Source organism: Dicentrarchus labrax, unplaced genomic scaffold (genome assembly GCF_905237075.1).
Source record: "Dicentrarchus labrax unplaced genomic scaffold, dlabrax2021, whole genome shotgun sequence".
In the NCBI taxonomy this organism is placed as follows: domain Eukaryota; kingdom Metazoa; phylum Chordata; class Actinopteri; family Moronidae; genus Dicentrarchus; species Dicentrarchus labrax.
In genome coordinates this window covers 20,665,816-20,688,826 of record NW_026136720.1, presented here as the reverse complement: position 1 = coordinate 20,688,826, position 23,011 = coordinate 20,665,816, and the positions used below count along the sequence as shown (strand labels likewise).

The following is a 23,011-nucleotide window of genomic DNA, read 5'->3' as shown; positions in this document are numbered from 1 at the left end:
TAAGCCTCTTTCATTTAGCGAATATGATACAGCTGCACTCCACCCAAAATCTGACATAAAAGTTTTGAGAAAAAGAGGAGAAAAAAAACAAGCTTTTAAAAATAGTCGGCAGCAGCAGGCTTTTGTTGTCTGAATGATTAGAGATTTACAGAACTGGATCTTCTCAGGATGTTTTAAATAATGACTGTGATGTTTTTTCATTTTTATGCTGTTATAGGGAGACTATTTAGACTAGTTTTTTTAAAGTCATGTTGTTCTAAAATTGAGATCAAAGACTTCAGTTTTTCAAAAATACTTTCTAAAGCAACTGCAGGAAGAAATTCTCTCTGTTTTATATCCAACATAGCATTAATCTATATTGTCACGGTCAATGTAGTGCTCTGAATGCTGCAGCCCCGGGGTGTATTTCCTGGTGACATCACAGGTTAAACATCTTATTAGTCTTTAGCAAATTTCAGCAAATCCTGACTGAGCTGTTACAGATCACAGGGGGAGCATATGTGAATTGCGCTTCAAGGCAGTTATTTTCGTTCGAGCCAAAAACCAATGAGTGGGAGAGACAAGAGAGAGAGAGAGAGAGAGAGAGAGAGAGAGTTGTCCTCATCACGACACTGCCAAGAAAGCTGAGTCATGTAAGACGGGAAAAAAAAGGTACCTCACAGGATATTAAAAATGAACAAGGCAGGGACATTTTTAAGCATAATGAGCAAGAGGAGTGTTTTAAAAGCATCTGTCGGGTATCAGAAAGGATTAGTAAAAGAAAAGGATGGCAGATAAAGGAAGCTGCGATGGAGAGAACATGAATGAGGGCAGTGAGATTTCAAGCTGTTAATGTGAAGAGGCGGAGCAGAGATGGCAATCATGAAGGGGCGGTGGGGGAGCGGGGGGGAGATACCGTGGCAAAAGATGGGAGAAGCTGTGTCATTGTTAGAGAGCTCAGATATGTGGACATATTGAATCCACACGGGGAGGCAGAGGGAGGCTGGTGCAGCAGCATGAGCAGTGGGAGGAGTCGCGAGAGGAGAGGCTTCATGGCAAATAAAGCTCCACGCCCCTCTCTGCCGAGCATCCATTTACTGAGCAGCTGATGTCTGCTGCTTCACTGGAAGCGTACAGACTCAGCAGTAACAGAAGAAGAAAAAATAAAGCTATAGTGCACTTGGGCTCTGGTGGATTTGGATCGGAAAGTGTATCAACGTTGCCTCGTTAGAGAAGTCTTTCAGCAGGCACTGGAGCAGTGCTGAAGAGGGTTGTTGCATCATTCGTACGAGAAATGTTGGATATACTTAACCTCGGAGGGAAGGAGTGTTTAAAACACAGAGTCTAACTGAAGCTGCTCGGTGTTGTGTGAAAACTATCTGGGGGAGGATCTGGAAAATTTCATAGACTCGTCCATCTGATTAAGAAACTGCAGCCTTTCCACTTTATATACCTGGGATTCTACAGGTTGCTCTCAAGCTTTTGATTCAGACCAAGTTTCAAACATGACCACCATGCAAAAGCTGCTGCAGCTGCCGGTGAACGCGGTGAACATCGTGAAGACTGTGCAGAGTCAGGTCCAGGGCCAGGAGGAGGACAAGAGCCCCGTGCTAACCCCTGACGGTGTGCAGCAGGCCTGGTACAGTGCCCTGCAGCCGGATGAGCTGCGCCACCTCCGATCTGGAGGTACAGGAGGAGGAGGAGGAGGAGGGAGGTGGCGGAGACCATGAGGAACGAGCACACCTGGAGGAAGGTGGTGGAGGTGGCGGCAGTTTCCAAACTCAACCTTTGCGGTAGGAAAGTCCAGGAGGATCCAGATCTGTTCAACCCCACCGTGCTACAGTTATATTTGAGGGCAGGTTATGATGAGTGCAACTGGATGCTTAAAATGTTGAACTAACAGAATAATAAGAGAATTAGTCAGTGGTTTCCAGCCTGAGGGTCGGTGCTCCCCAAAGGGTCACAAGATAAGTCTTGAGGGTCGAAAGGCAATTAACAGGACAGAAAATAAGAAAAAATATATTTCTTCAAATTCTTCTTCTCAAATTGGTGTTTTCTTATTATGGGCTGTTGGCCTTATAACTGTTCAAATAAAAACCTGACAAAAGCTGTGCTTCGCTTTAAAGGCACACAAGTTAAAAAAGATGGGAAGCACTGGTATTAGACCTCTGAAGAAGCTGTGGCCAGGAAGAAAAGTGAATAGCCTTGGTATAGAAATCAGAGGAGGGGAGATAGGTACAAGTTTACTGATATGCCACATAACACACACATACACATTACAAACAATAGCTTTTCTGCAGTGATGCTGTTATTATAAGACATATATTTTCTTACTGTTTGATTAATCAGACCTATGATAGCATAAAAAGCCATAAGAGCTGCTGTACCTAATTAATCAGACTGTGAACATCAAAAGTGGTGCTCTTCAGGAATAGATTTGCCAAAAGAGATATAAATACACTTTTAAATAAACTATATTATTTTTATTTTTACAGGATGAGCTTTACTAAAGTTCTGGTTGGTTTAAGAAGGCGTATATATGTCACACAAAAAAAAAACAATAGACTTCAGGCTAAAACAGTCAGCTTATGTAAAACAGCCTCAGCAGCTACTTATAAATGCAAGCTGCAACTCTTCAGTCTTTCACTTTCCTCTGATTCATGCAAATACATTCTTACATCTACTCCTTTTAATGTTATTGCAGTCTTGCAGAGCTCTGTTCTTGGTGAACAGAATGACATCTGAAGTTGTATCATTGAACACTGGGCCTACTTCCATGGAGACTTTCCAGCTGCTGATCTCTTGGCTTTGGTGCCAGGTAACCTGACCGCCGGTGTACTCTGTTGTACCACAGCGGGTTAAATAATTCAGAGCTGTTTGTAAATTCAGCTGTTGTTCGGCAGGACGGGACAAAATCCAGAGAAATTAGAGAACCAACGTCGGTGCAGAATTACTTTTGGCCCTTTGGGCATGAGCGGAGTAGTATAAACCCAGTCAGAGGGTTGTTTTTCCTGTTGGTGCACAAGATGCATATTTCTTAGATAATTCACTGAGGTGGCATTAATAGTTTGTTAAAATACATCATGGTCGAGCAGATAGACTGCAAAGTACCCGGGGCTGTTACCTTTTTCCTGAAACTGCTTTGTTTTGTAGGAAAGAAGTGTTTTAGTGTATAAAAAGGTGGAAGAGATGCTTTTCTTTCCTTATAGGCTGATAAATTGTTGCCACCTTTTCCTTCAGTTGTAATGGCATTGCTTGGTTTATATATGTCCCACTACTACTGACACTACGACTATTACTAATAATGCATGTATAACTTGTCTGTGGTTGCAGTTTGCTGATGATTCCACTTTGACAGGTTGAATGTTTGGCTACCGCTGCAGCAAATGTAATCAGTGTATTCAGATCCAGTTTTAATTAGATCTTCAAAAGGCCTGTTTCTCATCAAACAAGCCACATGCATTCCTGTCACTTTATTAATTAGTGAGGCTGATGAAGGTGGTAAATAGACACGAGCTGTACAAAAAATTAAGTCTTTGGTCGATAAGTTACTCTACCGTAACATTTTAGCAGGTAAAAACATTAAACGTGTCTGTTAAAATATGAAATTTACATGTCAAGTTGGCCTGCAAATATTGATTCAGTTAATGAATTCCTGTTTCCTGCCTGTTGATAACATCCAGAGAATTGATGTGAGGTCTTTGCTTTGCTGTCTTGCATGTGGGGAAAAAGAGTGCGAGCATACTAAAAACAAGGTCAGTGCAACATCATGCTGCTGCAGTGTGGTTCAATGAGGCTGTGGAAAAAGGCAACTCTGACTCTTACTTTAGATTCTCCCCTGTATGATTTCTAAGTGCGAAATTGTGACTCTTGAAAGAAGCTCAGACGCTAAAATGTGATGCCTACAGTTGATGGTGATATACTGTTGATTACTGCAGTGTTCAGTCTGCCAGGTCCAACAATATTTGATGGATTGTCATGAGATTTACAGACATTCATGGTGCCCAGAGAATGAATCCTAATGTATGAATGATATTTCTTCTTTTTGCCGGGTTGACAGTTTTGGTTTTGAGTGAAATATCTCCACAACTATATGGATTGTCATGAAATTTGGTATATTCATATCCCCGTGAGGTTGAACTGCAACAACTTTGTTGTTGTTTGTCCGGTGTGTAACAGGAGGATCTATTGACACAAAAGGAATATAATATTCATAGGTATGTTTTCATTATTAGATAATCACCTGAAAATAAGAATTGTGTTTTCCTTACCTTAGATTGAGCCTGTTATAGAGAGGCTTCGGGTCGCCTTCCATGGAGTCCGCCATGTTTATATAGTGGCCCAGATGGGACAAACCAAACAGTGGCTCTAGATAAGGACGTTTGTGTTTTTCGTGTGTTTTGTGGCCACCGTAGTTTCTCCTTCGCTCTTGGAAGGGGAGAGTGAAGCGATGAAATTGCGATCTTCGACTACACCGCTAGATGGCAATAAATCCGATCAGGTTTTCAGTTAGTTAGTTTAGTCAGTTAGTATTTTTAATTTGAGTTTTTTTGTACAATAGTTTAGTTTGTGACATTCCCAAACCAAACTGTACTTTGTGTTAAAAGCTAATGCGAGCAAATGCTAGCATGCTAACATCTAAACCAAGTGTGAACCTTATCATATACAGTATACTGTCAATGATCTGAACTAAAATTGTGAACATGGTAAACAGTATAAATACCTTAACACCAGGATGTTTGCATAGGGACATTAGCATTTACTTCAAAGCACCGCTGTGTCTACTGTAAGACATTTTATGGAGGCACTGGCATAGCTGTAGACTGATTTCACTCCATAATTCCATTGTTTCTCTATTACATACACGGATCAGCCATGACATTATGACCACCTGGGCACCCTGGTGGTCATAGTGCCGTCCTATATGCAACAAACTGCAGACGGGGAACACCCCACAAGAGCTGACCCAGTCGTCTAGTCGTCACAATGTGGTCCTTGTCAAAGCCCCTCAGTTCCTCACGCTGCCCATTTTTCCTACTTCAAACACATCAACTTTGAGGACAAAATGTTCACTTGCTGCCTAATATATCCCACCCACAGACAAATCCCATGATGGCGAGATAATCAGTGATATTCACTTCACCTGTCAGTGGCCGTAATGTTGTGGCTGATCGGTGTATGTACATTCATCCAGTGATTCGCAGGAATAAGAGAAATACATATAGAAATCTAAGGTATATCTACTAGCTGTGGTGCTGTTAGATGTTTTGGGTTTGACGTTTTCTTTTATTAGTTTGTCTTTATTTGTCACTTTAAGATAAACACTTTTTTTTATCAACTTTACATCAAAGGCAGTGGATGGAGGTTGTTTCAGGCTGTAATAAATCGACTAGTTGATGGAAATGTTCCCATTTCTGGAGTCTTGGCCACAGGCTGCAGCCCATCATCACGATTTCGCAGGCAGAAATGAACCAGTGGGACCATCATTTTCTGCTGGAAATCAGCATTAGTGTTACTCATCCTCATGTCTGGTCTTTCGGTGCTTTGGGCAAGTTGTCTTTGCATTTTTGCATCAGAGTTTGTTTTTTAATTTGTTTTGGGACACAGCCATATATTTGTAACCAAGAAACCAGCGTCAGTTCGCTGCTCACATCCAAAAATAATCCATAACAAACAGCATTTTATAGCTACTGTCAGGTTTTAATTTGACACTCTTTGATGAATTTAGGTTTTGAAGTGTGTGACAGTGTGAACTATATTATTCATGCAATGAAATTATTAACACTTTGATGCTTGATGGAGACGAAAGCAGAAATCTTTCTTAGCGCACAGAAACGCGCTCACAAACACAGTCAGGCAAACTCAAACTCAGGCAGAGTCGTGATAAATCAACCGTGTTCTGCAGTGGCCACCTCCTCACAGACTGCAAGGCCTCCATTCACTGCTGTCACACAACCCAAACAGATGAAATAGGAACAGTAGTATACCCTACCTCAGCACCTCACTCAGTGACAGTTGGATTAACTAGTTAGGAAAGTTATTTGTCATGTTGGTTTCAGTGTGTTTGAATTATTAACTACAATGTAGGACAGAAAAGTAAAAAAGTTCATAGGCTCCATTCACAATTAGTAGCTAGTTAAAAGTTATTACATTTGAGCATCTTTGGGATCAGTACTCAGAGGATATGTACAATGTCTTCTAAATGTGTTATTTTACTTTAATGTTTCAATTTTTTAAAATCTTGATCTGAATATCGATAAACTTTAAAATACACATTTAATAGGACTTCATTCAAGGACGAATTCTGACTAACTTTATTTATGATTATAGACTAATTAACAGTAAATATGGCCATGATTTAAGTATAGCACATTAAAAAGCGCAATTTAGGGCATGTCCAGATAATTTATGCACCACATTTGGTAAAGATTTGGCAAAATTTGAAGGAGAAGAAGGGGGTGAACCTTTCTATATGCCGGACCGTCTGTTTTATACCTTACAGTTCAGGATGAAGTTCAACAGTCACATGGTGGTGCTGTTCAGAACAAAACAAGCCTCTTTTTTTTTTAGATAACCTACTAACATTTATATGAGATATGACCAGCGTCTGAATTGCATTGTATCCACCTGTTACATAGCAGTGAGTGGCATGAATCAGGAGCCTGTAGTCACAATGTTTCCACTGCTCAGCACCACAGACCTTCAGTCCCTCGTGGTAAAGCTGTCAAGGCGCTACAGAAAGGCAGGAAATCACTTAACTTAATTTTATTGCACCCTTTGTTGCCTTGGAAACTAGTTGGAAATGTGCAGCTCGGCAGCTGTTTAATCACCCCGCCCATCACTAACAGAACTCCTCCATTCATCCCCACACCTCCAAATGAAAAGTTTAATCTTGGACTCTTTAAGTTAGTTGGTTCTTCCTTTTTACCGACAGACTGACACAAACACAGACACTTCACATGGAAACCACAGTACTTGTGAACTAGTAAGGTAGTAGTGTTATGATATATCATTATGACAACCATAAAGACATTGAAATAACTGGGTCTTAATCTGTTCAAATGCTAATGCTGATTAGAGATATTACTATAACATTTTGTCCCATCCATAAACTCATTAGGAGCAGATGGATTACTGTGTTTTTAGCTGTTTATCTTTGATGTACATGAAACACGTATTTATGAATTAGGAAAAAGTGATGTAATTATTGTCTTCCATTTCTAGACAATAGAGAGAAGCAGAAGCCTGAATATCTGATTTAAAATGTCATCAATCAGTATTTCAACATGCAATTAGGCTGGCGTCTTTATCTTGGCAGCCGTAGCAGTCACCCTGTCTGCACTCGGACTAACTGGTGCTGTCTGTGGGTTCCTCCTGGCAGGTTTGGTAGAAACTGGTGGCGTTCTTTATGTTAAGTCGAGTCAAATTTTATTCATACAGCCCAAGCCCACAAATCACAATTTGACTCAGGGGGGCCTTTACAATCTGTACAGCTTACGAATCACTCTGTCCTTAGACTCTCTATTCAGGTAGGGAAAGCCTCCCACAAAAAAAACCTCAAAACCTTTTAAGAGGAAAAAAATGGGTGTGTAGTGTGTGTTTGTGCAGCAGGGTGGAGATGTCAGCTTAGATCAACTCAGACAAGGATCCTGCTTCGCTTGTGTGAGCTCGCTGGTCTGTTCCCATCGCCTCTGACAAGGAGGATGGATGAACATGACTGCACAGTTACATGTTAACCTCTGTTACTGTAGCCTGTGTGTGGATAGAGGAGACAGCTGTTCCTCATTTTCTCATAAAACTGGAAAACAACAAAAACCTATACTGTAGGTGTTCCCTTTTTTTAAGGGCTGGGTATCATTTCAGTTCTGATACCAACACAGTACTTTTTCCGATACCTTACTTTGAGAAATAGGACACTTTATAGCCTCAGTAGGTGACCTCCTTTTTAGTCCAGAGGCTGAGATACAACAACTATTGGATGGATTACAGATATCAATGGTGCCCAGACGATAAAATCTTATAACTTTAGTGACCCACAGAAACAACCAATCCTGTAAAACTAATAAGCTAACATTCGTATAACCCTTTATGTTTGCTGCTAATTAGCAAATGTTTGCATGCTAAATTAATAGTGAACATGGTAAACATTATATATTAACATTGTTAAATGTTCATCAGTGATAATTACTGTACATCAGATTTGAGGTATTTCCTTATTGATTTAATGGATGAACAGCCCAAAACCCAAAGAAATAAAAAAAAAATTATATTACATAAGATATGGTAACATTGAATTTATTTTTATTTTTACTCCAAAAATGAATTAAAAAACAAATACATAGAAAATAATCCTGTTTTCCTGATTAATTGACATATTGTTTATTGCTCCCATGATACTAATTTGACTGACTTTATTTATATGTACAGTAATTGTAAGTAATGCAGTTATATTTATATAGCACATTGGCACACACAGATAATCAATAAAGGGTTATGACAGTTACTCTGCAGGTAATCTGACAATTAATTGATCGAATGTCTGAAAATAGTGAAAAACATTTTTGTAAAGCTCAAGGCTCTTCAAACAGCTTGTTTCCTTCAAATATATCAAATATACAGGCATATTTAAGAGATTCTCACATTTGAGGAGCTGGAACAAGACACTGTTTGACATGTGCTTAATAAAGGATTTTAACAATCAATTGTCGAAATAGTTGCTGATTAATTTTCTGTTGGTCGCCTGATCATTTCAGCACTAGAATCTTTAATCAATAAAGACTTGAGCCTATATAATACCAACAGACCTACAGGTTAAATTACAGTTGTACCGGGGCACATCTTCAACAAAACACTTCTGATAGAGAAATGTTTCTTAATCCGTCCCTGATGAAATATCTATACTTTCTCTGATGTCAACATGTTTTAGGGATTATGTCACTTTCCAATTACCCCGCTTTTATGAGCTGCAGTTTCAACGCTTTCCACATTTTGCAAACTGGATTTCCTACTTCAAAGAGAATGATTTCTGGGTCACACTTGTAGACTTTGATACATTTTGAGCAATGAATGGAAATTGTAAAACAAGTCTGTATTTTCTTATTTGAGGCCCCGGTAATCAGAGTCTTTTGTTGATTCCTGTGCTGCCATGCTGTGAGCTAATTTTTAGCGTTTTTCTCCCTCAGACATGACGACTTGAAGGAGATGTTGGACAGCAACAAAGACTCCCTGAAGCTGGAGGCAATGAAGCGGATCGTGGCTGTGAGTATAAATAATGTTTACTTTGGGATGTAACTGATCAGCAGGTGTGGCTGCACGTCGAGTGAAGGACAAAGCCTCGGAAAGCTTTGAGAAAAGCTGTCATTATGTACCACGCACACAGCATGCAGCATTAATTCAGACACCCGTAAGGACCCAAAGCTTGTTCTCTGTACTGACCTTGATTTCATTGATTGATCATTTTGATGGGAAAGATCTCAGTATAACAACGCTTCCATGAGAGAGGTGGATCACATTAAAACTGAAACTGTAATAGACTTAAACCGAAGGTGGTTCTGAATGATGTAACTACAGCGGTAAGAGAGACAAAGTGCGCAGTCAGCTGTTAAATATTCACAATCTGTGTCAGATTCTTCCACACCCATCTCTTCATTCATCATCCCTGCAGGGCTGAGGAGATGAAAAGGGAGCAAAAGCATGAAAAGGAGCTGGAATAAAACTTTAAAAAGCTGCAAGTGATTGAAACTCCTCAAAACTTGTCACTTTATGAAATCCTTATTTCTCATTAGTGAGTGTGTGTGTGTGTGTGTGTGTGTGTGTGTGTGTGTGTGTGTGTGTGTGTGTGTGTGTGTGTGTGTGTGTCTGTGTGTGTTTTCTCTGCAGATGATCGCCCGAGGTAAAAATGCATCAGATCTGTTCCCTGCTGTGGTGAAAAATGTGGCCTGTAAAAACATTGAGGTTTGTGATGAACCCAGTTTCATTTTGCTTCATGTATTATTTGCTCCTTTTCTGCAATTTGTGTAGTTTTATGTGGTATAAAAGTTGCTTTATGCCCTTAAGGCTTTTTCTTATTTAGCTTGCTTGTAATTTATGCATGATCTTATCACATTTTTAAAAGCCCCGAGGGGGTTTGGCTTTATCTCACCTGAACAAAATTGCAATTTTCCGCTCCTCTTTTTAAGGTTTTTATCACTTCGCTTTTTTCTCTTCACTTCAGATTTATCTCTGTGAAAATAATTGAACTAATCTACATAATTTGGATTAAATCAGTTTTTTTTTCATTGGCCTGTTTCCCTCTCACTGCTCCTCCTTACAGGTGAAGAAGCTGGTCTATGTTTACTTGGTGCGATATGCCGAGGAGCAGCAGGATCTCGCTCTGCTCTCCATTTCCACGTTTCAGCGAGGGTTGAAGGTACAGCAGTTTTCATAAGTGATAGCTCCTTCAGAATTGTACTTTTTGACATCAGAAAGAAACACTGAGGGTGTAATGATATAAAGCTCAGAAAATAACTGTATTAATATATATGTTTAATAACTGATTTACTGTATGTGTTTAGCCATGAGCTTCTAGGTTACTCCAGATTAAAATATATCAACAATGATTGGAGAGCCATGGAATTTTGTGCAGACATTCATGGTTCCCAGAGGATGAATCCTACATATTTTGGCGATCCACTAATGTTTCCTATAGTGCCACCAGGTTGACCTTTATGGTTTTGAGGATGGATTGAATTTATCCTCGGGGTGTTTTGAAGATATCCAGAGAATAAATTCTAATAACTTGATCCCTTTTATCAGGCCCAAATTTTAATTTATAATACTTTGGTTTACGATCAAATTCCTGCAAAACTAATGACATTCCCATCAGCCTCAGTTGTGTTCTGTGATAATTATAATTAGCAAATGCTATACTCTAATCAGCATGTTAATACTGGCACTGTGAGCATTTAGCTCAAAGCACAGAAGTACATCCTCACATTGCTGTAGTCTCACATTTTGGAATGAACCACGTAAGTCAGCCACAAAAACCTCGTCAAGAAGCAGTGATATTGCTTAAGAAATTCATGCTCTTTACTTTTACAGGATCCCAACCAGCTGATCAGAGCCAGCGCCCTGCGAGTTCTCTCCAGCATCCGAGTCACGATCATCGTCCCCATAATGATGTTGGCCATCAAAGAGGCTGCTTCTGATATGTCCCCATACGTCAGGAAGACAGCTGCTCATGCGATTCCTAAACTCTACAGGTAACTTACTGATACTTATTCAGTACAGAGGCCCCAAATACAAAGCAATACATTTATTCATAATTCCCTGTTTTGGGTGTAAAGACAGCATGGTCAACTCTGACATGAAATGTCACTTACTACTTATTGATATTTATTGGAAGATGCCTACTAGTTACATATGTTATTGCTTGAACATTTTTGAGAATTTATCATTCAGATCAGAGTCCTGATCCCCAGTTTGAGAACCACTAGACTAAGACTAATGTTGTTATGACTTAATGTCATAGTGATATTTAAACCCTTTATGACAGTAAAAGGTATCTTCCAGAAATCCATCACTGCTCTCGCAGTAAAATCCATTTGTTTTATACTTGAGAGTAGGGTTTATAAGGACAAATGATTCCTAACTCTTTATACAACGTTTCTTGTTTCATGCATTTGAATGATTTATTCTCCTTTGCTGACAGTTTGGATCCAGAACAGAAGGACCAGCTGATTGAAGTTATAGAGAAACTCCTCGCTGACAAAACCACGGTGGGTTTTTGCACCACTGATCCAGTATTTTTCCACCAGATTTCTTATTAACAAATGCAAATACGAGTTTGAAAAACACAGAATGCGCAAAACATCCGAACCAGCTTCTGTGCGCAGCACCAGATTGCATTCAATGCCTCAGTTGTTTCAAGGCTTATCATTTGTTTAAGCAGTCTCTCTCTTCACATTGCTGCTGCAGTTGGTGGCAGGAAGCGTTGTTATGGCATTTGAGGAGGTGTGTCCGGAGCGCATTGACCTGATCCACAAGAACTACAGGAAGTTGTGTAACCTGTTGATCGACGTGGAGGAGTGGGGGCAGGTCGTCATCATCAACATGCTGACTCGCTACGCCAGGACCCAGTTCCTCAACCCAAACATCAATGTGAGTAAGGAACGGGTTTCAGTCCCAAAAATGTTTGTCGGTTTATAAAAGTGTAACCTCTGCTCACTGACTCAGTAGTATATAAGGTGTATTTATTTCTTCTATGTGATAACACATAACACAGTGCACATTTCTTAGAGCCCAGTGTGATGTCTTAAACTTGCTTGTTTTGTCTGACCAACAATAAAAAAACCTAAAATATTAGATTCTAGTAAAATAAAACACACAAAAGCAGCAAATCCTTACATTTGTGAAGCTGCAACAAGTCAATCTTTGGCAAATTTTCCCTGTTAATTGACAGATTCAATTGGCAATCGATTTTAAAGATTAATAAATTATCAAAATTGTTGTCGATTGTCTTTTTGATGTATCAAATAATTCCAGCACCACAAGCAACTGTTAATATATAGCTCGCACAGCCATATTTACAATACTTTTTCCTCAGTTTTACTCCCTGTGTTTTTTAAAAACACTGTGTGCACTGTATACCATATCAGTGAATTTGATCATATAAAAGACTATATACTGTAAGTGTTTAATTCATTATTGTGTGGTACAGAGGTCCATGCGAACTAATATAACTAAGTTTACTCATGTGTTGTCCCCAACAAGTAATTTGCATAGGAATAGGATTTTAAGATATTAGTGTGCAACAGAAATGTGCATTTATTGCAATAACACAACTATTATTTTGTTGGATTAATTATATTCTTTCAGTTGTGCCATTGTGACTGTGCAGAGGTACAAAATGAAACTATTCCACCATTATTGTCCTCTTTCAACGTTGCCAACTTTTTTAATCAGTTTTTCAGACCCACCTGTCGGCTTATTTTATCATAAGCAACCAGGAACAAATTGAACATTATTATTGTCTGCTTTTACAATTTATGCGGTGACAAATACAACAATTTTGCACTCCGTGTTTGTCTAACGAGGAGGTCTAATGATAATTCTTCTCATACACAGTGTTTCCTCTTTCTTACCGGCATATAAATATATTCAAGAGCAAATTACCATCTGGTGACTTCCAGAGACTTTTTTAACAGCTTTCCATGCAAGAACATTTCCTTAGCGTGTTTGTCCCCCAACACACAGTTTAATCCCTGCTGTCTCTGTAGGAGTCCCTGCTGGAGGAGGGAAGCGGAGGGGACAAGACGTTCTACGGCTCAGATGAAGATGAGGACGAGGATGAGGAGGAGAAAGAAAAGAATGCAGAGGCTCCTGCAATGGCCAAGAGGAAGCCGTATGTGATGGACCCAGACCACCGGCTGCTGCTGAGGAACACCAAGCCACTCCTGCAGAGCCGCAACGCAGCTGTGAGACCGCTGCTCTTTGGCACATCAGTATAACACACAGCCCATTAGCTCTTCTTCTGAGTCAGTTGCCATGGTAGAGATAATCACTCTCTCTCCAGCATGATTCCACATTGAGCAGCAGGTCGGTGTTGTGAGTAGCTGAGGTCTTCTTAACAAGCAGCCGTCCAGCTGAAGTGTCCCTGAGCAAGACACTTAATCAGAGCTGACCTCTCCCTCTGAAATAGGGACAAGTGATAATTTCCCAAAGGAAATTAATTAATCATCACACTGCATTAGTGCTACTGTGGTCACCTTGGAAGGCCTGTTTTGATTCATGTTAGATGATATGAAATTCACCCGTCACACATTATTCTGCCTTTGTACCGCTGTAATCGAGCTTGTTGCTTCAAGGCGGTTCAAGATTAACTCTGTTCCTCAGACAACAAATGTGTTTCCTTATCTTGCATTTAGTTTATACGTCTTATTGTTTGCCTGTTAAGTAATTAATAAATGGTTTCCCTTTGCCCTGCTGTCTTTAAATAGTTCAGTTGTTGTTACCTTTGGTAAAATGCCACATACATGTGCTTCTTAGGGGGAAATTGGAAGTAAAAACCTCCCACTACACGTACTACTTAAAGCCTTTATAGCCAATATTTTTATATTAACAGTATATCAATGGAAAAAACAACGTGACAGTATGAAAGGGGTCGCTTGTTGAGATGAACCTATGGAGAATTATCACACTCAGCTATATGGAGCTTCATAGTGAGTATTGTTATGGAGAAAAAGCTCTAAAAACCCACTGTACACTAACCTGCTCAGTACCAAACGGCAGGCAGGCACAGTTAGAGACTAGCTGACAAACAGACCTAAAAGATAGTGAATACTGGATTCATCAGGTGGAAACAAAACTTGTAGTTAATGCTAATGTTGCTGCATTTGCTTCCACATTCACCACATCTTTATATTCTAATCAATATTGTGTTTAACTTTCTGTCTGACCAAAAAAAAAAAACTGTGAATCCAGGTTTAACTTTTGTGCAATATGCCGATTGAGTGCTTAAAAGACCTAAAAAACACACAAAACCCTTTCTCTTGAATGACTTGCCAGATTATTTCTTGTGATGAATTTTAATCTTCTCACTTTTAGCTGAGCGCTGTAAAAAGAGTGCAAAACTTTTATTTGCTTTAGTTCTTTCATTCATATTCAGCACATCCACATCTACACCGCCACATACGGCAGTGTAAGGCCGAGATACATTGATAACTGACTGAACTAAAAATTAATGAATTTCCGATGGAGAACAAAGTATTGAACACAATACTCAGAGGGACGATATAGTACATTCAACTTTTTAATGCATTTTATATTGTGAGATTGTATTACTGGTGATCACTTATCCCTCCTGACTGTTTTCTCATTCCAGGTTGTAATGGCTGTGGCTCAGCTATATTTCCATCTTGCCCCTAAAGCAGAAGTTGGGGTGATCGCCAAGGCCCTGGTCCGTCTCCTGAGGAGCCACAGGTGAGTTTTACTGTCTATAATTTATACGATGACAACCGCTCCACTCGGCTAAATCTCTCTGAAGGTGCTGGAAAGCTCAATGTGTTTAAACTGATAGTAAAGATTTCTGTCCGTGGATGCAGAAATACTTACTATCAGTACTGTTTATAATTTGAAATAAACTGTCTATTCATATTGCTATACCATAGGTTTTGGTTGCACTGTATTCCAAAATGTATCGCAGTGTAGTCTCGAGCCATCTCACTGCGTTATTGTGGCTGAGAATGGAGCTAAGCTTGAAAATAATGAGAGCTGCGTTCAAGAAACTCACTTGGAAAGGGACAAAAAACAAGTTGAAGTGCCAAAAGAAAAAAATGCACAGCTGAATGTGATAAGAGAGAGCCGTAATGACCATGAAACTCAGCGAAGTGGAAAACAGTATGACAAAAACAAAAGACAAGTGAGGGTAGTAAAATAAATCTCCACAGCCCCGAAGCAGGAAGTGAAATTAAACAGGGAGCTCAGTGAGGCTGAGGTAAACATGAAAGCATAAACCATAAGGAGTGATGATGGCACATAGTTGGCCTCTTGGCTGTAAGTCCTGCAGACTGTCAGCTTCTTATTGAACAAGTGCTCTTGTGGTTCTGGGTTTGCTGTAATGGGATCATCACTCAGCAGCAACCAAACAGCAGCATCTCTCTGTGGGGGGTTTGTCAGAAATACATTGTACTGTACAATATTATACTTAATTATTTGTATGGAGTCGGAGGTGTCTCATTACAACCACGTTGATTAGAAAAAATATCTAGATGTTTGACAAGAAAGCTAGTTGAAACCATTTGTATTGGTCTTGTTTGTGTACTAGACCGTCCACAAACAAACGCAGATGTAAAGTTTACAGCAAACTTTTGTTAGAGTAGTTATGGCAGAAAGAAGCTTTATGTGGTTTACTTGGACTTCAGTAGTTTGCTTTTTCTGACTCAGGAATGGGCAGAATGGGGAAAATAAAGAGAAAAGCTTTGCCGCATTATGAGTAGTAAAAGATAAGATGATTAAAAATATGAAAGTACATAGATTATAACGATAAAAATAAACATAAATTATAAGATGATAAAAAAATAAATGCATAAAAATAAAGTCTTCAATCTAATTTAAAGGTTAGTACAGTCAGGCTTTATTGATTCATCATTCATTCATTCGTTTTACTCATCTCAGCAGGTCTTTAGCGCATTTTAAATTTATACATTGAGCATTTATGTAAAAAAAAATCCAATGAACTGACCTTTAAGAGCACCACACTGCTTTTGTTATCCAGTGTAATAAATAGATGTATTATCAACAACAGTGTGATTGTTTAGCACCCACATATGTTAACTAGCTCATGTATTTGCTGTTGAATGAACTTTTCCTAATTATAATGTGGCCACAGGGTGTCTCAGGTCAAGTAGACAAGGAAGGAGAAGGGATTGACACTTTATTGAATCGATCCTACTCTGTTTCTCCATCCATCTCTCCTGTTTCTGTCTCCTCCTCCAGTGAAGTCCAGTATGTTGTTCTTCAGAACGTGGCAACAATGACGATTAAGAGAAGGGTGAGCTACACCTGGTGGTATTTATGTTGTTTGTGTGTGTGACTTGAAATCAAATGCTGATGGAGCTGCAGATTGACTGAAGTTTGTTCTCTTCCTGTCTCACAGGGAATGTTTGAACCATACCTGAAGAGTTTCTACATACGCTCTACAGACCCAACCCAGATTAAAGTCCTAAAGGTTGTTTTTTATTCTGTTGTGCTGTCATGCCTTTTTGTTTAATCTAAACACTGAATCAGTGGAAGACTATTCATTCTCTCAACTACTGAGGCATGGTATATATATATATATATATATATGGTATGTATATAGACAGTATATATCGGCAGCTTATTTTATCCTCAGTTATTCTGAACCCACTCACACTTATTATAGCATTTCATGGAACAAGTGCAAGAGCAATTACATGATTTTAAGATCTTAACTGAAAAAAGCAAGTACAAGTACTAATTGTAATCATAAGAGTCAGTTTGGTGAACAGGTAATTTATTTTAACCATTGTGAATGGTAAGAAACAACAATGTTGAACACTCAACCAAAGGATGTCATGCCTAATCAATTCCCATGAGAGTGAAGCAATTTCTAAGATGTAGACATCAATGTGAAAATGCAAAATGTACAATTTTAAAAGTGCAGTCTTTGGCAGGAAAAAGCTATACAGTAATTACTGTAAATAGAGTTTTATATTCCCCTTTTAAATTGTTTCTGCAGTATTGATTCTCTTTTTTGTCATTTGCAGCTGGAGGTTCTCACCAATCTGGCCAATGAGACAAACATTTCAACTATTCTCAGAGAGTTTCAGGTACAGTGAAACAGAACATGGGATGTTTTGTGAAGAGCGAGGAGAGACTGGCCTTTATGTATTACTGTACTGATTGAGTATGTTTTTACCGGCAGACATACATTAAAAGTATGGACAAAGACTTTGTGGCTGCCACAATCCAAGCCATTGGCCGCTGTGCTACCAACATCGGGGAGGTGAGGGACACGTGTCTGAACGGGCTGGTGCAGCTGCTGTCCAACCGAGACGGTAAGTCGTATATAAATATTGCAGTATGTACAGTAGCAGTATCGGATATTTGGTTAATAGGGTAATTTAATCAGTTCATCTTCATTTGTAAATAATAAAACAATTTGAAGCAGAAGATAACACATTTTAGAAGATCAGATAAGACTGAGATCTCACATCCCTAAATAATTTAATTTAACTTTAAAACTAATTTAACTTAAGTCAACTTTTTAACAAATAATGAGTGAAAATGGAGAACTTGTTTCAGAGAATGAATAAGGGACTGAATTTGAACTGCATCTCAATTCACTGTTCATTTGTGATTTCAATGAGCAACTCTCCTCCTGTTGTACAGAGTTAGTCGTAGCTGAGTCGGTGGTGGTTATTAAGAAGCTGCTGCAGATGCAACCGGAGAAGCACAGCGACATCATAAAGCACATGGCGAAACTAACGGACAACATCCAGGTGAGGGTTTCACTCACAAAGTGCTGTCATTGTCTGGCTTTAGAGCTTCTGGTTAAAGGAAACAAGAGGTTACATTTATATTTTTATGGTCCTTTTGGATTTTAATTTTGCACGTAAAAGGTCGTGGGCCCTGTCTAGTACCAGTAGAAGAGGTATGTACACAACATTTTAATTTAATTTGAATTGTTCTCAGGTGCCGATGGCGCGGGCCAGTATACTCTGGTTGATTGGAGAATACTGTGAGCATGTACCTAAGATTGCCCCGGATGTCCTGAGAAAGATGGCCAAGTCATTCACTAACGAGGAGGACATTGTTAAGCTACAAATCATCAATTTGGCTGCCAAGCTCTATCTCACCAACTCCAAACAGGTATGAATGGCATGTTTTTCTATCACTAGTATTTTAAAAGATGAATGACTTAATAGTATTTGCAGTGCTACCAAGATTCAGTGCAGAAACAGACATATACTATTATATTGTAATAATTGTGATATACCAGGCTAGCTTGGGCTAAAGGAATAAAACACAACTTCAATTATTCCTGTACTCGTCTACAATACAGCAGAAAACGGAAATACTTAAGTTAAGCACAGTACTTGAGTGAATGTGCTTATTTTCTTTCCACTAAAAACACAGCAACCACCTAGCAACCCTCTATCAATGATTCAGAACACCATAGTCACCACCTATAGCAACCACCTAGCAACCCTCTATCAATGATTCAGAACACCATAGCAACCACCTAGCAACCCTCTATCAGCTACTACTACTAAAAGTGTGCATCTTGTTCGTACCACAGAGAATCTCTCCCACAAAGAAAGAAATAACTTTGTGTAGGCCAAAATTAAGAATTTGTCATAGACAGCGTTTGATAAAGTTTATAAAGTTTCTCCTCACTCAACTCTCAAGCACCCATCCACAAACACAAACACACACACACACACACACACACACACACACACACACACACACACACACACACACACACGGCGCATAAACACATCAGATAATAGGTATTCTTGTTTGTACTGTCTTAATCCAACACGTCCTTCATATTCTTTCTTCTCGCAGACCAAACTTTTGACGCAGTATGTTCTCAACTTGGCCAAGTACGACCAGAACTACGACATCCGAGATCGAGCGCGCTTCATTCGGCAGCTCATCGTACCCACCGAGAAGAGCGGAGCCCTCAGCAAGTACGCGAAGAAACTGTTCCTCGCCCTCAAACCTGCACCAGTCCTCGAGTCTCCATTTAAAGGTACTGAAGCAATTTTAAAATCCTCGGTTGATAACGGCTTAGAAAGAACTGAAAGCTAACACAGTCACTATAATTCTTGAGACAACCAATAAGGCTTTCTTATCGACCCTTTTGGCCTAATAATGATGAGCGGTTGCAGCAGTGGCTGTGACACACAGCTCATAGAGGCAAATCAGGTACTTTAAAACTCTTAACATCATCAAACAACTCTGTCTCAGTCATAACTACGTAAAATATGGATATACACAGATGAGATAGATCTGCTTAGAAATCCTAGAAAAAATATGCTCATCGCTCCAGAGCTTGCCTGAGAATCCATATATTTTTAGGTTTTCTTCAGTGTCAATGTAATCCAGTGATAGCTCTCTGTACATTCATGGATACATTGCAAGAGGGAGCAGCTAATAGCTAATTCGACATACTTTTAATGGTGGCAATTTCCAAAATGTAGGCCACAGCTAACTAACTAACTCCTACTTAAATCACCCGAAGCCTTCAAATTATTGGAACTGTATGTCCAGAAATTAGAGCACGATTACCCCCAAATAAACGAATAATAAGAGGTGTAACAATGTACCCTTTGTGTTTCATTTAACTCTGTTTGCCCATGCAGATTTACATTCACGGTTCCTTTTTTGTGCTTTTGCAGATCGAGACCACTTCCAGTTGGGTTCATTGTCCCACTTGCTGAATGCCAAGGCTGGCGGCTACCAGGAGTTGCCTGACTGGCCTGAAGCTGCCCCAGACCCCTCCGTGCGCAACGTGGAGGTGAAGGATTCTGTGCGTGCAGTGGGAACAGTAACATTCAGAGACACAGGGGGCCTCTGGGATCTCCAGGGGCCCCAAAAGGTGGAGGGGAGCGAGTGTTGCTCCTGCCCCAGAGCAGTGCCTCAGAGGGGCTGCACAGAGTCACCAGAGCCTCACATCCAATATAACATTAACTCCAATATAACATTGATTCCTCTTTCACTAGCCATCTTTCATTCACTTACAGCTCATTAGCATTAACAGCTCATCTGTAACATACATCCTTCTCGGCCTGCATCCATATCCAAATGGATGGTGCTGTACTACTCACCCCCGCCCTCCATGGAGGAGAATGAGTCACAAAGGAGAAAAGAGGATTATAGCCTCTATTTAAAAACTTCTGATTCACAATGAAAACAGCCAGCGGTATTGAACTCCTCGCCCTCTCTGCTGCACTTGTTTCTGTTCGGCAGCAGCTCACTCGCCCCATCCAGGTGATTTTTCACCAATGTTTGACCCAATAGCACATGTGATACAAGAGGGACCAACAGCAGCAGTAAACCACTTCCCTGTGGTCTCTGCTAGAGGTCAACCTAAGAGGGGGTTTTAAGACTCGTTGATATTAGGCATCTAATCTATTTACATTTTAGTAGTAGAAACACAACTTCTACTCTACTAGACTACAGCTGAACAAACTTTAATTTGATCTGAGGGTACACAATACATCATCCCAACTCACCAAATTCCCTCCTCTTCTTCTCCTTCACATTCAGCCCATGTGCCATCGGTTCATACCCAACAATGTGATCTAAATGAAAACATGAAATCAAAACTTGAGTGCATCACTTCTTTGTCAAAATCAAGATTTTACTTTAAAACCACTTGATTTTAAAGTTCAGGAGTGACTGCAAGTCTTGATTTTGTTGTCATATTTGTTATAATTATTGCTATTAAGGTGTTTTTTTACTCACAGCTCAATGTCCCATACCCAGTGTTAACTTTTCATTTACTTGTGATGCGGATTTCAAGATGAGGCCACAGGTGCACTGAGTTTTTATTTAACAGGTGGTACACAAGAGACAGGCTTGTAAACGACCATACCAGGAGTTTAGTACGTGATATGCTAAATAAGAAAATTAGTTATATTACTGTCGACCATCTTCCAATGCCTTTAAGCCTTCACCTCTAATTTGATTCCCCGCCTTCCAGACACATATTTGTTTCTTTTGCAGTGAGTTAAACATTTATTGAGAAAGCTGATCCATCTCAGGGAACAATTTCTTACATTTATTGTATCAGAATGAGTTTATATCATGTGATAATGCAGTTGTGAGCCAACACTGTTTTGAAAACTCTTCCTCGAGGTGCATTTAAAGAAGCTCCGAAATCAGATTGATTTTCTGACTACATACCTCATAACTGTAATTAGGTTTGCAATGCCATAACCCATTTTTACTTGTGTGTCTGGGAGGGATCAGATTACATTAGTTGGCGACGTCAGCTCACACACCAACATGAACTCTTTCCACACCTGTCTGAACCCACACACACACCTGCTGTATTTTGGTCTTTGCTTGCAGTTTTAAAACTGGAAAAACATGGCAGCTGGGCATTAAAAATTGGGTGTTTGGAGAGGAGATGGTTCGGCCTTTGCAGATAGGTCTTACATCTGGTGTGGATCAATTAATTCTCAGCGAGGGTTTTTCAGTCTTAAATCTTGAAGCTAAAATTTAATCTGGATTTAAGAGAAACATGTATTTCAGCAGCAGCGCCTAAAATATTCTTTGGAAACGCACTGAATACACTGTGAAGGAGTGTTTTCAAAGTACTCCCTGTTTGAAAATGCATTACCATGCAATAATAATGTCAAAAAAATGAAACCACTGTGATCGGTCTGTCTAATACAGCATTTATTGCCAACCAGGGCAATATGTTTACCCCAGGGAGTTTATCTGCAGTTTGCAGGAGGTGCATGGACAGGGAAATTGTATGAAAAGATAATTGCACCATATCCAGTTTAATAAAATAATTATTACCGTTAAATAACATCCAGTAAAATCCACTCAAAATAACATTTAAACATGATGGATGGTGACGATGAAGGGATATTTGAACTTGTCTGACAGAGCTGTGGGGTCTCAAGCACGACTCAGACATCTAACAGTCTTTCAAAGTGTATTCAACTGCATGAAAAACAATAGACAGCCTGGAAGATGGGAATCTACAGATATATAGTATAACATAAATTAATTGTAGTTAAAGAGCACTAATAAACAAAAACCTCTGGTATGGTCCTTGAAGTGAACTGAGTGTCCCTTTACATCCGCTCATGTTGTGGGTGAAAAAGGGGTCAGTGGTTCCTCTCTGACCCGCTCTCCCTCTGCACATTATGCACCTCCACAGATAGAGGAAGTCGTAACCACCAGCGAGGGGCGGATCGGCTTGCTAGGAGAATGGCGAGAGGTGCCCCCCTCCCTCAGTTTGGGAGTGCAGTGGTTTTTGTTTTTTTCCTCTCTTCATTTAATCTCTCTCTGCTTGTCAAAATGTAATAACTGATGATGGTCAAGTTGACAAGATAAGATTAAGGAGATTTTACTCACCGAATCACTGCAGATTAACAAAGGGTAGACGCGACAGCCGTCTTTTTCCCAAGTGGCAAGAGATGATTCCTTATCCTCTTTAAAAACATGACGATTGTAGAATTGAAGATGTAGAATAAGAGCTGATGTTAAATCTTAAAGATGAAGCTAATTCGAGTAGCAAATGAAAACAGTGGATAGGATTAGAAAACTGAGCTTGACAGTTCATTCTTTAGAAACAGCATTTAACAGCCTCAACTCAAGAGACACTTACTTGTGTGTCCTGAAGCTTTTGACCATATCCCATAGTCAGCAGGTGAAAGAACTGTTCAAGGTGTTTAAACTTTCCATTATATTATATAATTCTACCATTAGTCCGAGCACTTTAAGGACTTATAAAGTTGAGATTGACATTTATATTCTTGACATTGAAAACTCAAGTTCCACT

The 23,011-nt window shown here is 39.5% G+C and overlaps 1 protein-coding gene across 11 annotated transcripts in view; it reads left to right on the top strand.

The window, feature by feature from the left end:
* LOC127353124 (AP-3 complex subunit beta-2) overlaps positions 1–23,011 on the top strand; it is a 41,827-nt gene that overhangs the window by 4,783 nt on the left and 14,033 nt on the right. For 4 of the 11 annotated variants that reach the window (XM_051382133.1, XM_051382131.1, XM_051382130.1 and 1 more), the window contains exons 2-17: positions 9,162–9,237; positions 9,859–9,933; positions 10,292–10,387; positions 11,059–11,219; positions 11,669–11,735; positions 11,935–12,117; positions 13,236–13,433; positions 14,840–14,937; positions 16,453–16,507; positions 16,613–16,684; positions 17,244–17,306; positions 17,402–17,534; positions 17,869–17,978; positions 18,172–18,348; positions 19,051–19,237; positions 19,887–20,017. In XM_051382133.1, the coding sequence (XP_051238093.1) occupies positions 9,162–9,237; positions 9,859–9,933; positions 10,292–10,387; positions 11,059–11,219; positions 11,669–11,735; positions 11,935–12,117; positions 13,236–13,433; positions 14,840–14,937; positions 16,453–16,507; positions 16,613–16,684; positions 17,244–17,306; positions 17,402–17,534; positions 17,869–17,978; positions 18,172–18,348; positions 19,051–19,237; positions 19,887–20,017 (1,882 nt within the window). Of the gene's footprint in view, positions 1–1,555; positions 1,773–9,161; positions 9,238–9,858; positions 9,934–10,291; positions 10,388–11,058; positions 11,220–11,668; positions 11,736–11,934; positions 12,118–13,235; positions 13,434–14,839; positions 14,938–16,452; positions 16,508–16,612; positions 16,685–17,243; positions 17,307–17,401; positions 17,535–17,868; positions 17,979–18,171; positions 18,349–19,050; positions 19,238–19,886; positions 20,018–23,011 lie in introns of those variants that run through there. The other 7 variants (XM_051382129.1, XM_051382126.1, XM_051382128.1 and 4 more) reach the window with 4 other exon arrangements.